We start from the raw sequence: 17,678 nt of genomic DNA, 5'->3' as shown, positions 1-17,678 counted from the left end.
ATCACTCCAGTAGAGTAGATGAAGGAAGATTTTCGGGGTTTTAATTGTCACAGAAGCCAATTTCTTCATGAGGTATTTTTAGAGAGAAGCAATTATCTAAATTTTCATATTACTTCTGCTACAGGCAGGGCCGGATCTAGACATTTGGAGGCCCTAGGCAAAATTCATGTTGGAGGCCCCCCACCCCCAATAAAACACACTTGAAACAAATATGATTCCTAACCTTTTTATTTATACAACATTTAATTTTAAATTTAGTATATTTTTACTTACACAGTACATAAGTTTGGACAAATTACTATTTGTAATGTTTTTGAAAGAAGTCTCTTATGCTCATCAAGCCTGGATTTATTTGATCAAAAATACAGAAAAATAATATAGTGAAATATTATTACAATTTAAAATAATGGTTTTCTATTTTACTAGGCTATACTTTAAAATATATTTCTGTGATGCAAAGCTGAATTTAGTGTCACGTGATCCTTCAGAAAACTTTATAATATTCTGATTTATTATCAAATGTTAGAAATGGTGCTTAATATTTATTTTATAACATGTGATACTTTTTTTCATGATTCTTTGATTATTAAAAAGTTGTTTTAAAAAAGTCTTCAATATCACTTTTATAAATTTAACACATCCTTGCTGAATATTCCTGTTTTTTTTCTGTATTTTTGATCAAATAAATGCAGGCTTGTAGCATAATAATAAACTTCTTTCAAAAACATTAAAAATAGTAATGGGTCCAGACTTTTTACTGGTAGCCTATCAAACTTTATCTAAGCTAATCTCTTTTTTTGTTTAATGAAGATGTTATTGTTATTGTTGTTATTTTGCTGTTTTATTCAGTTTATTCACAGTTCCAGAATACCACTTCAGTAGATGAACATGAACGTGCTTTTATCATTTTTCTGCGTTATGGGCAGGATTTTTCCCTCCCATTTAATCAATATTGACTGCAGATATTGTCATATTATTAATATCAGTAATATGTTATTATGTATTGCATTGCTACCTTAAATATGCTATACACAAATCAAGTGGAAGAGAAAGACACGATCGCTACTGAGCAGGAAAAAAAATCTAAACTAATATTCCTATAGGCTTTGATGTCAGGGTATTATCTAATCATCAGCATCAGAATATAGAAGATAGACCCATATGAGATCTTTTATTTGAAACATTTAAAAATGTTGCAGTGTGTTGGTTTTTTAACTTTGAATACAAACGTCTTGTCTTTTACTTTTGTAGCTTTTTTACTAGTCAGCTCTGGACGCGATGTTATTCATTGATTGTACGCGCAAATTCAAAGCGTCGCGTCTGGGCACGTTAATGACGCTCGCGCTCTTTTAAACTCATAAAGCGGTGAATGGTTTTTCCAGAAATGACGCTGATCTACAGTATCCCACAAGTTTATATTTAAAATACATTGCAATCACACCAAAATCGATGACCTGCATTACGAGCTGTGCTTCTTTGCGTGCCTATTTCTGCTTTTGCTTCGCACTCAGCACCTGATGGATGCGTTCGTTGACCGCCTCTGATCGCCTCTGACGTCCCCTCGGACTAAACTGGCTGGCGCCTCTACAGTCATGGGCTGGCGTTAATGTGACGTAATGTAACAGTCTATGGTTAAGATAAACATCGTCACTATTTTTAGTTGATTAATAGGCTACATTTTGAAATAAATTGTAGATAGGACATTTAATTTTTTTTTTTTTTTTTTTTTTTTTTGTCCCTCTGTCTGGGCCCCATCCCGCCAATCGGGCCCTAGGCACGTGCCTAGTTTGCCTTTGCGTTAATCCGGCTCTGGCTACAGGAGATGCTTGAGCAGGTCGGCCTCAATGTGAGGCAGAGAGACAGAAATGAAGTTAGAGAGAAAGCAGGGATGGCAGGCAGGCTGGTTCCTCTAGCTGTGGAATGTCACCCGTAGCACTTATTACATGTTTAATATAATTAGTCCCTTCCTCCGTCTCTAATAGGGTGTTTAGCTCAATGTCTGCCTGAGGTGAAGGGGAGAGCGGAGGCAGCTGGTTTCTTGAGGAAGTGCAGTAAATGAAATATTTGATGATTTGGTAAAGCTAGGCAAAATGTATCAGTCTGTCAAGCTATTTAAAAACCTGAAACTATATTATAACCTACTTATGACTCATTTCGGTCATAGTGTCCAAGTGTGATGATACTCATATGTGACCCAGGATCACAAAACCAGTCACAAGTCGCATGGGTACATTTGTAGCAATAGCCAACAATACATTGTATGGGTCAAAATTATTGATTTTTCTTTTATGCCAAAAATCATTAGGATATTAAGTAAAGATCATGTTCCATGAAGATATTTTGTAAATTTCCTACCGTAAATATATAAAACAATTATTTTTGTGAGCGAATGCAGCAAAATGGCAAACATAAATGGACAACTTTAAAGGCGATTTTTCTCAATGTTTAGATTTTTTTGCCCCCTCAGATTCCAGATTTTAAAATAGTTGTATCTCGGTCAAATATTGCCCTATCCTAACAAACCATACATCAATGGAAATCTTATTTATTCAGCTTTCAGGTGATGTATAAATCTCAATTTCAGAAAAAAATTATCCATGTGACTGGTTTTGAGGTGCAGGGTCACATAGATAATTTGTGGGACAGGTGAAAAGAGGAGACTTCATCCTTACCTCATTTTCTGAAGAACTAGCCGACAACAGAACTTCCTGTGCATCAAAGAACTCTGATAGAGACTCTGTAATGGAAGCTCTGCTCTCATTGGACGCCTGATGGACAAGGGGGCGGGAAACATCACTGGAGTCTTGCTTCTGTATGACGAGAACGCATAGCTTCACTTCACATAGAGCCAAATGAGTGAATCTCAAAAAGAAAAAATGTGGATCACATTTGACCCTAAAATTAAACATTATATTCATAAATCATATAAATAAATTAATATAATTCATTATACTATATTATTATATAATATAAAAATTATATTATATTATGCCTATATTTGGGACCATTCAATTTATTATTATTTTTCTGCATTTTCACAACAATTAAGCACACTATCCCCCAAATTATCATTACTGTAACATACAATAGTATCTTCCTACTTCTTCCCAAATCAGCATAAATTATCCCTCCTATTGCATGCAGTTCAGTTTTGACCCGGAATAGGTACATAAAAACATTATTTAAAAAATAAGTTTGGTTACACTTTATTGTAAGGTGTTATTGTTACAGTGTAATTATATATTTAAAGGTGCATTGCGCAACATTTCATGTTAAAAATACCCGTTTTTCTAACCCATACATGCTTAAACAATTGCCTGATGGGCTGAATGAGCCCTTCTCTGATCACTGCGATTGCCTCTATAATCCTGTACAGTAAAATAAATAAGAGGGATTCGGGTCGGAATTTGAGACTGGGCGTGACGTCATGCGCGTTCAGTTGCAGTGTTGCAGTTTCGCTTGTCGCCAGAGGGGGCATAGTTCTGCAAAAACTCAGAGACTTGCGCAATGCACCTTTAATACAGAGTAATATTAATTAACAACATGTACTTACAGTACTATTGGGTTAGGGTAGGATTAAGGTTTGGTTGAGGTATAGTAATTATGTAATCATGCATAATATACTGTTATTACTATGGTAAGTACATATAACATATGTAACAAAGACACTGTAAAATAAAGTGTTACCATAAATTTTTTGTATGGTTTAGTACGGGAACTTAATTTTGTAAATGGATTAAGAATATCAAAATACACATGATTTTTAAAATATATGTTATCATTAAAAAAAATTACATTGTAACACTTCTGGGTCAATTTTAATCTGGGAATCAACTTAGGCTTTACACATGATGTTAGGCAGACTTTTTGTTATCTATGAGTCAGATTTGTCTCAAATACTTTTGTAAAATATATTAAGCCTCTTTCTCATATCTCACACACATTTAGGACTTTTTTGTTGGTAAACATATGCATGCACAAAGAAACTATAAACAGACAAAATATAGCCTATAACAAAGAAATTATATCAAATGAACTACAGTCCAAAGGGAATGTAGTAATAAAATGGTAATAACATAGTAACAATCAATGCTTAGAAATGTTTGCGGATTCCTTAAATATTGATACATAACTTATCAGATAAAATATGGTTTTAGTTTTGTTTTATAAGCTCACATTCCACCAGGTCAAAACTTAACCAGGAATGCAAAACGTGTCATAGTTTTTGAATACATTATAATAATTGTAGAATTGTTCAGTACAAATGTACTTTATAATTGGAATTTTCTCATTAGAGTAATGTAAATGAGATTTCTACATATCACAGTAATGACAAAAAAGATTTTTATATATCACAGTAGGTTACAGAGATCTGTTAAAGGGTTAATTCACCCAAAAATGAAAATTCTGTCAGTAATTACTCACCCTCATGTTGTTCCAATCCCGTAAGGCTTTTGTTCATCTTCGGAACACAATTTAAGATATTTTTGGCCCACACAGAAGAAAATGAATAGTTGAATTAAGTCGTTATTTTTGTTGTTTTTTTGCACACAAAAAGTATTCTCGTCGCTTGATAAACTTAAGGTTGAGCCACTGTAGTCACTTGGACTATTTTAACAATGTTTTTACTACCTTTTCTGGGCTGGCAGAATGAAATTACATAGAGCCTATGAAGCAGTGAGCCAGCTCTTAGATTTAATCCAAAATATCTTATTTTGTGTTCCGAAGATGAACGAAAGTCATACGGGGTTGGAACAACATGAGGGTGAGTAATTACTGACAGAAATTTCATTTTTGGGTGAACTACCCCTTTAAATATGCCTAATTGTCATGAAAATGCCAAAAAACAAACAAAAAAAATGGATAAAATTATTGGTCTTCAAATAGGCTTCATTTGCCTTGTACAATACATGATTTCTTATTCGTTTCTTTTCATTTTGAGATAAGATTTGTTCTGGATATTTCTTGGAAGCTTTCATGTAATTCAACTCATTAGCTGAAATTCTAAGCAAACAGGATACAAAGTCTTAACAGAAGATTAAAGAAAACAAAAATGCTAAATAATGGAGAATATTTCTTATCAGCACAAGACCAAGTAAAAAAAACAAAACATAATTAGCAAACAATTTCTTTTGAATCACGACTTGCTATAAAGCAGTAAGAAAAAAAGGAAAGACAGTTGGCAGAGCTTTGCAAGATAATTAGCGTAAAAGCATTATGTTGACTAGAATTCCAATTAGGGAAGTTGGTTATTGACAAAGCAATTCCACAGGAACATATCACTGATAGCATGTGAAGCGTGGGTGCTGTATATAAGGTTGTTAGTGTGCAAGCAAGTGGGTTTGGGCGTATACTACCCAGAGACATGATTAACTGGCATTAGAAAGTCTGACTCAACCTCTCCAGAGAGTAGCTGTGTATTCAATTAACACAAATCAACTTAAGCCTCAGGTTTTAACCCGAGGTGACAACAAATATTCAGCTGACAAATATTACACTAGTTTTTTCAACATTAATGTAATTTCTTGTGAATAATGAGCAATGACTAATGAAAAGTAGTGTATGGTTGGTGGCAGCTGCAGAAATGATCTGGGGCCGGTTGCATAAACATAGCCATTATGTTAAGACAGTGTCTTAAGTTCAAATATGACCCAATAGCAGTTAATCAGGGGCAGTCAGTCTTATTTTTTGCTATCAAATTAGGCTAATCTACATTTTTATGTAACTGATTTAAAAAAGATATGAACAGTCTTAAAGAAAATAAATCGATGTCTAAGTTGCAAGACTGTCTTAGAGCTTTATGCAACCGGCCCCTGGTCTTTATAATAGTATTGGATTGTGGGGGTGGGGGCACATTTCCCAGACCCACCTGCAGGGGGCCAGGATTGAGGTTTATAAGGACAGAGGGCTCAGAGATGTGCGACTCAGCATGAATCTTGCACAGACGCTCTCTCAGCTCAGTGTTCTGCGTTAAAGCCTGCAAAAGCAACCAGCAAAAACTCACAAGGCTTCCACATAGAGCTCCTAACTATTAAACATACCTTAAGCAATTAACAGAAATCAGGTCATTATTCATTTACTCTCGTGTATTTTCAAACCTTTACGACAAAGGCATATAGTATCTAGGACTGTCAAGCTAAGAAAAGAACACTTATTCGGCAACAAAAACGCAAATACATTCTCAGATATCGCACTACTTCAAATGTGGTGTGCGAAGATGTGTTGCAATGGTTTTGATGTTGATGACATCAAATGGCACTGATTCTTGTGTTTTTAATAAACGATCAAAGTTTATGGATTGTAACTGCCAAGTCTGAATTAAGGGGATCGCAATTGTACCGGTATAGTGACATCTCATAAAATTAGCTATTGATATTGTGTTAATATTACACATATTATAGGCTAACATCATAAATAATCCAGCACCAGTATCTAAGCTGCTTTTCCCAAAAGCATCATGAGCCAAGTTGATCGTAGAGACCATTGGTGGCAATGGTTCTATGATCTACTTAGGCTTGTAATGCTTTTGGGAAAGGCAGCCCACTTCAACATAGTAGGTGGCTGTACTGCACCTTAATGCTGGTAGCCACCAGTCATAGAACTGAAAAGAAAGATAAGAATACACAGTGGCTGCATTCCAAACGGGATATATACACCTCCGAAGGGCCTTTTGAAGTGAGAACAATCATGGTTGCCATGTTAAAGGGTTGTTCCAAACCAAAATGCTCAAAACTGGCCAAAGGGCCGTTTGGAATAAAGGATTTCGGAAAATAAAACTGATGAACACTTTGCGCCCATGATTCTTTGCACAGACAAGGGACTTGTTTTTTTGTGTGTCTCCTACACCCTTACTTCCTCCAGAGATAAAGCCTTTGAAAGGATTAGGGCAAAGGGATGAGCCCTTCAGAATGGAACACAGGGAGTGTGTAGAAATCAAAATCACACAAAATCATGTTGGGGGAGATGACAGGTGAAAGCAAGACACTATCTGCACCCAAAAATGTAAGCTCTCCAGTGTGGGAGCTTGATGGATTCCGTCAAAAAGACGCAGTCTGCAGGAAGCAGGAAGTGCCTATCAATAGTCGTTGAGAAAAAGTTCTCTTTGTACAATTTTCGTATGATTTTTTAGCCAAACAACAGAAAAAAAAAAAAAAAACAAGGTTAAATATAACTTTGACTGATAACATTGTTTTTTTTCTAAAATTTCATTGTGAAATTTTATTGTGAATCCTTTTGGCCAGATAAACGTGTATTGTGACAGCCCTAGTTTGAATATGCAGATCGTGAATTTGAGATTTGAGTGCAAAATGAGAATGTGGCAGATAAATTAATGGGCCCTATCTTGCACCCAGCGCAATTGACTTTGTACTAGAGGGCTGCATTGGGATTGAGTCCCGCCGGGTCCCGCGGGACCCAACGCAAATCTCGCGGGAGCGGGCGGTTTGAACTTTGCTGCGGGCGGGAATGGGCGGCTAAAAAAAACCCTGCGGGATCGGGAGGTAGCCTTGCAACATGATGGAGATGTCAATAATGGCGCTTTTCCACTACACAGTATGCTACCAGCTCAGCTCGGCTCGGCTCGACTCGACTCGCCTTTGTTTGGTTTTCCACTGTGTGAAAGTTGTAACTGTATCTGCTTCCAGGTACTTTTTTTCGTACCACCTCCGGCGGGGTTCTGGGCAAGCTGAGGCGATACTAAAATGTGACGTGAAAACACGGCAGACTGCTGATTGTTCAGAGAGAAGCATCACCATTGCACGCGCAAGACAGAGTATCCTGGATAAAAAACAGCAAAAACGAAAACAAAACTATCCAAAAACAGCACACTCGATTTCCTCCATTATCCTGTGTGTAGTATGTGTCCAGTAGGCTATGCCGGCCAGGGAAACGAAACAAACAACCCCATGAATCTCTTTAATAATAGCAATACAAATATGTGTTTTTTTCCTGCGGGACGGGAGAAGACACAAAATCAATGCATCTCTATTATTGTGCGGGAATAAATTCTCAGAGTTTTGCAGGTGCGGGCGGGAGTGGACATACATATTGCGGGAGCGGGCGGGAGTGAAACACATACGTTGCGGGAGCGGGCGGTAATGGTCAGAAATTCGGCGGGCGCGGGCGGGAGCGGGATGAAGAAAACAGTCCCGCGCAGGGCTCTACTTTGTACACCGACGCATGTATCATTCCTATTTTGCACCCAACTCAACCCAAATATGGCTTGACTCAAAAAAAAAAATCTAACAAAAGGTTTCTCAGTGGTTTACAGTAGTATTAGATACACTTAAACACATACTAAAAGTTTACCAAAGTTTGACTCCAAGAAAGGCCCCATTTTCAAAATGTCGGCCGTCAGGTCCTTAAAATGACCATTACTCCTTTATATTCCTCTTAGACCAGGAATACTGGTGCCTGATACATGTTTTGGCCATGTAATATTCTAATTAGCATATCTGCATGATAGATAAGTGATTACAAGTACAATTATATATTAAAGCAATTGGTTACAAGCATATTTATGTGAAAAATAAGTACAATTTCCCTTAAGTAATTTCATATTACTCCTTTCTCATATCGTTTTGCCTAGTGTTGGTGGTTTCTGTGGTTCATAACCATTCTTTTGATTCCAGTAAAGAATAAATTCATTAGAACTTTGTGGTACTGTAACATTAGTCAAAACAGGGCTGCCATGTGAAGGCTCAGTCCCGCTAACCCCTTTTATTTTTTAGTTTTATTTTTTATATATTTTATTTTCTTGCCTTTAGTTTTTTATATTTTTTAAATACTTTTCTTATTTATACATATCTTTTTATATTTTCTTCAGTTGTTTCCTCTTATTCTGGTTTATTTTTTGATTATAGTGATTCTCACAATTCCCAACTTGACATGGTCCACAAACAGGCATGCATGGTAGTCCATATGGCCTGCAACTGCACTGCTGTGTTCGGCAGACAGTTGGATCATCTGCAGGAGGCTTTCTGGGGCAGCAGTTTTACTGGTCATAACTGGCAGGAACCGGTTGTCCACCAGTTTCCATCCCCAATCCACCGTGTTCAATGTCACCTTCCTTTCCAATCCACACCATAATCTGGAAGTTAACTCTTTGGCAGTGGTATTTGGTTGAGGACTTGGAGGCAGACGTTCTGGGGTAACAAATTATTTGGTCTAAGAGGAATATAAAGGAGTAATGGTCATTTTAAGGACCTGACGGCCGACATTTTGAAAATGGGGCCTTTCTTGGAGTCAAACTTTGGTAAACTTTTAGTATGTTTTTAAGTGTATCTGATACTACTGTAAACCACTGAGAAACATCTCACAAAATCAACGATTTTCTTACTAAAAAGGTTGTAGCGCAAAGAGACAAGTGAATCGGTACTCTTTCCGCCAAACAACACTGTCATTGCCTTGGTCCCATGGTCCTCTATGACATTCCTTGCTTGATGTGGGAGCAGAAACACATTTGCACTGGACTGGATGATTGATTCACCATTCACAAGTTTCTGGAATGCTGTCTGTTTGCCAACACTAAAAATGTGTGAAGTTGTATCACATCCTGTGAAGGCATGAATAAACAGCAACTGGGAACACAAGTCACTACCCAGGACTTGTTTCACCTCACTGATGATGTACACTTTAGTAGCTTTGGACTTGTCTGAACGAAAATAGAGGCCTCTATTGTTCGTCCCAGAATAGTAGAGGAGAAGAATGAGTAAGTCTGTATCCTCCCCTATCAAGGTTGTGGGCTGATGTTCTGAGGCCTTGACTGCAGCTTTGACAATGTCCACGTCTGCATCAGCCCTTCTTCTCCAGCTCCTCGGTCATTAGATTGATAAGTCCTTGTTTGTTGCAAGATCTGGAAAGGAAAATATTCCTTTCTTCCCACGAACTCAGTCTCTGCATTGAAGTTAAGGATGGGGTGAGTGTTTTCACCACGTCTCTGATGCGTATTGTCTTTGATGGAAGGACCATCACTATAACCATCAAAAATGACTGTTGCTTTACCATAATGCCGTATGGTAAAGTCTGCATATGACTGTCACCCTTTTCCATGCCAAGCGGTGAACCAGGGAGCCACCGTCAAGAACATCATGCTCAGTTGGTGGGACAGTTTTGTTAGATTTCTTGCTTGAGAACTCAGTGACTGCCTGCGCTAGTTGGGGCTTGTTGGCTTTACGGAAGATTTCCTTGCCTTCGAACAGGGCTCATATCTTCCAGTGAAAACTGTTCAGTTTTCCACATGATCAGGAACCGCTGTAACAACAAAGCAGGATCATTGGTTCGGTCTTGGGCAACTTTGATGGTGGAGTCATCTGCAAGGGTTCTTGCCCGGTCTTTCCGTTTGAAGGATATTCCAAAAACGTGTTTTCCAATCATCTTTTCAATGATCTCATTGCCAACAGTCTCAAACTCATGCACATTCACCTCCTCTTTGACAACAACACCAGTTACAATGTTTCTCAGAGATGGGTCCAGAGAGAATGGTGTGTAAATGCTAAACTTTTCCAAATATTTTCTAGATCAGAGTACCGAGTAGGAGTTACATGACATAGGCTAAATCGTTTACATCTCTGGTTCACTCCAAACAAAGATAAAACCTTACAGTAATCTCACAAAATCATGTATTCCATAAGAATGTAATCATGTCAGTGCAATTTAGACAAGACCAATGGATTCATAGACACATAAAACATGGGGTTAGACACCAATATTACTTGGCTAGGTCAAATAATGAAGGAGTTTTAGTTTTAAACTTTTAGTATGTTATTAAGGACACCTAATACTACCAAAAACAGCTGAGAAACCTTTTGTTCGATTTTTTTTATGGTTAGGTGTTTTTTTTCCATATATGCCGTCGCCTACTCCACAAACGCACGTCGGTAAATTAGGGAATGAACTTGCGCTCCCGGGGGCGGTTCAGAGAAAAGAGGAGGCGTGTTCCGGCGCAAATGTTCCCTGGTGCTATTTTGCAGTTCCAGAAAACAATTCCGCCACTTTATATGCTACTTTAAAGCAACTTTACATGCTGGCCATAATGTAGCGCTTGGCCATAATGTAGCGTATGCAGAACGCGCATACACTTTGCTTCTCTCATCTACACTGACGCAGCAGTTGCCATTTTTGCAAACCATACATAATTACAAGGAAAAATATTCCACATGAGGGAAATCATTGTGGTGTCCATGAAGATGTAAAAAATAGGCATAAATCTAGCTTACACATTTACCAAAATTATTATACGCCCGTTTAACCGAAGCTAATTTGGGTGGGCTTCTCCCATCCCCAAACAATGTCATTTATCTGTCTCGTCGGCTGTGAACCGCTCCTGGTGTGCGCCTGGCAAATCCTCCGTTATAATAGCAATCCGCCATGGAACAAACGCGCCTGCTCTTAAAGGGAATGTGAGATGATGCTCTGATTGGTTTATGTCACGTACGCCCATATGCCCAAACCACACCTATGAGTAATGTAGCCACTTCAGACCAACCCATTTTAGATTTGCGTCGGAGATCCGCCCACAAAGTGTTTGGTACTTGCGTTTCAGATCGTTAAAACTGAGCCCAATTACTTTTTTGTCTTTTTTAGAGTTAGACAGGCCTGGACCTGGCATGTTTTCGTTGTGTGGAAAAGTCTAATAGAACACAAAGTTACTGAGTTTAAAGTATCTTGAGACTAAATGTGCCCAGTAAGGATGGAGCTGGACTGTGAATTTCAAAAAGATTCCCCTGCAGTTCTCACAGAGAGCAGATGTTTGCCATTAATTCTCAGAAGTGCTAGAGTTGGGGTCTGTTTTACAATAATGTGACTCACTAAGGAAGATGAGTCATTACTCAGCATTACAGAACTCGATTTAGCACAGACTGTTTTTAGCATGTAAAAATGGCTCCTTGGAGGGTCAACTCTATTGTTCACAAGATTCTTTAGAAGGTCGACATACTCATTATATTACAATAGCACTTCCACAGATAATTCTCAGCACTTTATTAGAAAGCACATCTAAATATTTTCTTATACTTTGGCCATTGATGAATTGATAAGACAAGTATGTTTATATCTGCACAAAACAAGAGCTCTGCTTGAGTAGCATGCAATGCTTTAAAGAAGTATTTAGGCACGAAACGGAACGATTGTTAGTAAACAGCGTTGAGCATGAGGAAATGCACAGAGAGGAAATGTGTGTGCGTGTTTGTGTGCTTACAGCAGCCAGGGCACTTTTCAGTCCTAGGAGCTGGGCCGAGGGGGAGGGACAAGACTCGTGCTCCAGCATCTGTTTAAGTCTCTCTTTCTCTGAAGTCAGCATGCACATGGCTGATTTCATGGTTGTATGAACTGGAAACAAACACAAAAAAGAGTTGAGCAACATTTCAGATATAAGGCGGACAAATCATTGAAGAATCTGGTTTTGATTCTTAACATCTTCATGCATGATATATAAAGCACAATCTGTTTGTAATTTGAGGAAGTATACATACATATGAATCATATCTCTGAAAGCAAAATGTGCATTTTAGACTAAATGTTGTCTCTGTTTCATTATAGTTAATGTGTACAGTGTAATGTGTAAAGGCTGCTTTGGCCTCCACATGAAAACTGGTACACATGCAGATTATCAGGGTGATTTGAAAAAAGGTAGCTATATCAAGGAAACAGGAAGTGTGCAGTGAAAACATGTACTTGAGTTGATATATATACACATATATACACACACACACACAAATAGATATGTATGCACCAGTTATAAACAGCCATACTATACACAGTGTTGGGGTAGTTACTCAAAAAAAGTAATTAGTTACTAGTTACTTCTGTAAATTGTAATGAGATTACTTTACTAGTTACTGCATTTGAAAAGTAACTTCACTACTTATTACTTTACTTTCCCATTTCTTAATTTTCCCTGTAGACAAACATCATAGCCCTATCATCACTTAGCCTGTCCGCATAGTGTTTATAAATGTAGCCTTTACAAAATGGCATGTAAAACCATATGAAAGAACAATATCCATGTCTGCACAAAGAAATATGCCTCACTGTAAAATCCACAAACAGGATAAAGGACAAATGTCCGCGGTGGTAGACACATAATCAGGGCTGGACTGGGACAAAAAAAATCGGCCCTGGCATTTTGCCCATAATAATAATAGCACACTAATAGACATATATTGTAAAACAAATGCACTGAAAAATAAAGGAAACTTTCATAATTAGTTTTGTACTAATTTCTATACTTGAAAGAGATATAAGCACATGATCTTTTATTTTGACGGAAACTGCATCAAGCTTTTATTTTGGCGGAAAACAAAGTTTACAAACGCGTCTCATTAAATTTATAGTAAATTACGCTAATCGTCAACTATGCAGATGTGGAAATAATGCGTTACTTACTGGGTAATGGGTTCCTACACTCATGACATAGCCTAAGAGTGTTTTGAAAGTAACTGTTAGTTTTGCTTACTCGCAGGCTCTACACTTTCTCATCTCTGTCCTGATCCTCCTCACTATCCTCATCATCAGCCACTGGAGCTGATGAAGGTCATGCTGCTGCAGAAAACATTTTGACACATTTTACAGCGTCTGCTTGAAGGGCCTGTGTCTATTTTTCACGCTATTTCTCTGCACATTACTTGCGTTTCTTCTCCATCTCTCAGACTATTTTGACAGATACACACTGACACACTGCACGCTCGCTCAAAGCCCAAAGGGGGAGGTGTTTAAAGATGTGATTGGACCAGCCCAGTGTCAATCAAGAAAAGATCCAATGGGCCAAGGTGTTTCATGGGCCGGTCAGCTATCAGAAAAAAAAAAACTGACGCAAACTTTTTTTAACTAATGCATTACACCGGCACGCACTTACTTAACCCAGCGCCGCCAATTAAGCAAAACGAATGGGCCGCCGATGTACGAGTTTTATGGTCCGTTAAGACAAAAAACAGAAAAAGAAAAAAAGTATGAGATGTCGGCCCAAAAGGCAAGTCAGCCCACTGGGAATCTCCCGGTAGTCCCGATGGCAAGTACTTGCTGCCTGGGCATAGAGTGCATTTCACGCGAATATTTTTGTCCTTTCGAGCAATAAACTGAAAGTAATGTGAATATCGCCACTGGCCGAAACCCCCTGTCTCCGTCTCCGTCTCCATTTCCCGCTCCCCTTCGCACCAGCAGCTACGTCACTCAAATCGATCTCTATGACAACGGTGCAAGCACACACACACAGGCATGCACGCACCACTTAAACAGATCAGAGCTTTTCACGCAGGCAAACACGGCTTGGATAACGCAGGAAAGCGCGTTCCTATAGTCCAGTAAAGTAGTGCAGTTACCGATATTTTTAGTGTAATGCGTTACTTTACTTCGTTACCCAAAAAAGTAATATCATTACTGTAATTCGTTACTTTGTAACTCGTTACCCCCAGCACTGACTATACATCAGATGTTTGATTGTTTGCATGTTGCTGATGTTGCCCCATTTACAATGACCAACCACATGCAGAAAATAACAGATTTTCCATCAAAATTCACACTTGGTCTGCAGGTTTGCAGAGCCACCAAATTCTTTGAATGGATATCCGTTCATTTCACCCAGTTAAAAAGGCGATCATTAGCATGATGAGATGCTTTGCTGCTATCCCTAACACTCTTAACTAGCTTAATCAGCTAGATATATTTTGTCATCCATCTTCACTAGAAATACCATGCTAGTACATCATGTAGAAAAGCACCAAACCAACATAATACAACAGCAACTAGCATGGAAACTCATACTGTCTTCTCATTCTACACTATTTTATTCTTGTTGGTCAGCTCATTCAAAGTTGTGATACTGTCCAATGAAACCTTGGAAATTTATTTGACCATGAGATACTGATTTTCACAATCCTCATGAAGATAAAGTGCAAAAACACATTTGCAATAAACATGTCACGTTCTTCAGAGTTTTGGCTTTTCCCTCAGCAATTTCATTCCAATGACACATATTTTATATGCAAATAAGACATTTTGAGACAAAAATGTAGGATTTGGGCGAGAACAATGAGGTAACATTTGTCACGAAAGACACATTCCAGTGATACATCACTTAATCTAGTTGAAAAAAAGATTCACTAGTTTTCTGTTGCAGCACTCACGGTTGTTTGCGACGCGGCAGAAGTCTTCCTGCAGTTTGGAAACGTCTATAGGCGAGTCTAGAGGTTCATGGTAACTCTTCTCATTGGTCAGGTCTACTGAAGAGAGGTTTGGATTGGACGCGTGGAGACGGACAGAGCCTGCTGAAATACAACTCGGAACCTAAAAACATCAGAGGAAGGAGAAAATACCAGGTCAATGATCAATGATGGTGCGATTCATTTTTGCAAAAGGAACACTGTGAGATAAATGGCCTGAGGAAAATGTAATAGAAAATTTGTAGTCCATGCAGTAATACTTAATGGTCCTTTGTGTAATAGTTAAGGGAATCCAGGATGAGGTGTGCGAATGAGAGTGACTTTCATTATCATCACACAATTCATGCACATAATACATCAGCAAATTAACATTAAAATGCCTGGCTCTCTTGTAAACTGAAGTGAAGACTGTTTTAAAGGAAGTTTTATATTTTAAAATCAGGTATGCAAGTAGAAGGTCACAGATCACCTGCAGGGTGGTTTTGTTGTCTTTCCCGTAATTCTTGCCACGCCATTTTTTGGGATGTCTCTTCTCTTTTTTCGGGCTGTCATACATTGAAGCCTACACAAAACAAAAGATACTGAAAAATCCTGTCAATCCCCCAATACATACTGAAAACCCCTTCATTAAAATGGATTCTTTAATATGCACAATATATCAGTACCATATCGGTTATCGACCGATATTAGATATGTTTTAATATACCTGTATCGATCAAGAATTAGATAGAGAAGATAAGAATTAAAATTAAATGTAATCTTTAGCGAATCTCAAAATAAATATCCATTTTTCACACTATACATTATAATTTTGTGATGCCAAAATTTACTTAATGACTGATTTTAGATTGGTGTAAATAAAATTCTATTACAAAATAAGGGGATTAATTCAAGGGATAAGCATCTCAAGAGACAAGTTTGTGATTTTCATCCAGCTTTGTACTTCTTACAATATCAGTAGTATATGTTGTAAATGAACAATGTGTACTCTCTCCATGTTACCAGCACCTAGATCTCCCTGTTGATTTGTCCGCCAGATGACACAAAATGAAAATATGTGAACTTGTCCTTAAAGGTCCCAGTGAACCAGAAGTTACAACTGACTTTACTTTAGTGTTGTGACGTATTTTCAAGTGAAACGGAATATTGAATAGAGGGAGGGGTTTTACTTTAGCGCACCTCTCCATCCCTCACTCATAGCAGACTGATGGTTGGAGGGGAGTGGTTAAGGATATTCAACCCAAGCCGTCAAACTGACGTCATCAGAGAAGGAATGCCATTCCAGAGCGGAAGCAAATTGTCAGATTTTGATTAAAGATTACCACAACAAACAAATATTTTTCAGTCTATTAAAGGGATAGTTCACTTTGAAATTAAATTTTGGTATGTTTTAGCTTACCTCAAGGCATCCAAGATGTAGGTGTCTTTTTTTCCGCAGTAGTTTAAATTTTGATATATTTAGGTCAAACCGTTCTTGTCTGACAGTCATATCATGCAGGTCTATGGTCACCCCCTCAAAGAGCATGCACAGAGTCCAAATTAAAACAATTCCCCATCGTCCAAATTAAACAATTCCCCATCGTGAGTACACATTTATGGCCTAAGACACGAAACGAGCGGTTTGTGTGAGATAACGAACAGTATATCGTTTTTAGCTCTTATAACACAGCCACGTCTAAGTGATCTGAGGGCACGCGCGCATCCTGGTGTGTGATGTGTACGCAGACTGGTGCATAGATATATACACTAGATGTCGCCTTGGCTACGGCAGTTCATTGGAACGAATGTCTTTAATGCGACATCTAGTGTATATATCTATGCACCAGTCTGCGCACACGTCACACAGCAGGAAGCGCCCACGCCCTCAGATCACTTAGACGTGGCTGTGTATAAGAGCTAAAAACGATATAAATACTGTTCGTTTTCTCACACAAACCGCTCGTTTCGTGTCTTAGGCCATCAATGTGTACTTACGATGGGGAATTGTTTAATTTGGACGATGGGGAATTGTTTTAATTTGGACTCTGTGCATGCTCTTTGAGGTGGTGACCATAGACCTGCATTATAAGACTGACAGACAAGAACGGTTTGACCTAAAAATATCAAAATTGAAACTACTGCGGAAAAAAAGACACCTACATCTTGGATGCCCTTGAGGTAAGCTAAAACATACCAAAATTTAATTTCAAAGTGAACTATCCCTTTAACTTACACAGATTAATTGTTCACCACAAGACTACTAATGTGCGCTAACAAAGTAAATAGGGTCAATTTTGATTTTGTGACGACTTTAATTATTGAAATATCCAGAGACAACAGTTAAATTTTGCAGCAGCTAAAGTAAACAGATATTGTAATAAAATAAGTTGGCCCATTTGGAAGATGAAAAGGACAACTTTCTGAATAATGTCTCATCTGTTATGGCGGTTATGTGGAATAATTGAATACTGCAAATCTCATCATGGCTATCCTTCTGAACTTGTGCTATCAACCGAATTGTTTGTCAGTTGGGCAGAAGAAAAG

At 38.1% G+C, this 17,678-nt stretch overlaps 1 protein-coding gene across 2 annotated transcripts in view; it reads right to left on the bottom strand.

Annotated features, from left to right (window-relative positions):
* osbpl3b (oxysterol binding protein-like 3b) overlaps nt 1-17,678 on the bottom strand; it is a 98,181-nt gene that overhangs the window by 28,030 nt on the left and 52,473 nt on the right. Inside the window, exons 9-12 of one of the 2 annotated variants that reach the window (XM_081389468.1) lie at nt 15,625-15,717; nt 15,120-15,279; nt 12,197-12,327; nt 2,673-2,810 (exon numbers count right to left, since the gene is read on the bottom strand). In XM_081389468.1, the coding sequence (XP_081245594.1) occupies nt 2,673-2,810; nt 12,197-12,327; nt 15,120-15,279; nt 15,625-15,717 (522 nt within the window). The remainder of the gene's footprint in view (nt 1-2,672; nt 2,811-12,196; nt 12,328-15,119; nt 15,280-15,624; nt 15,718-17,678) is intronic. The other variant, XM_081389469.1, reaches the window with a different exon arrangement.

Source organism: Scardinius erythrophthalmus (assembly GCF_964197995.2).
Source record: "Scardinius erythrophthalmus genome assembly, chromosome: 16".
Taxonomy (NCBI): domain Eukaryota; kingdom Metazoa; phylum Chordata; class Actinopteri; order Cypriniformes; family Leuciscidae; genus Scardinius; species Scardinius erythrophthalmus.
This window is presented reverse-complemented; position numbering and strand designations above follow the sequence as displayed.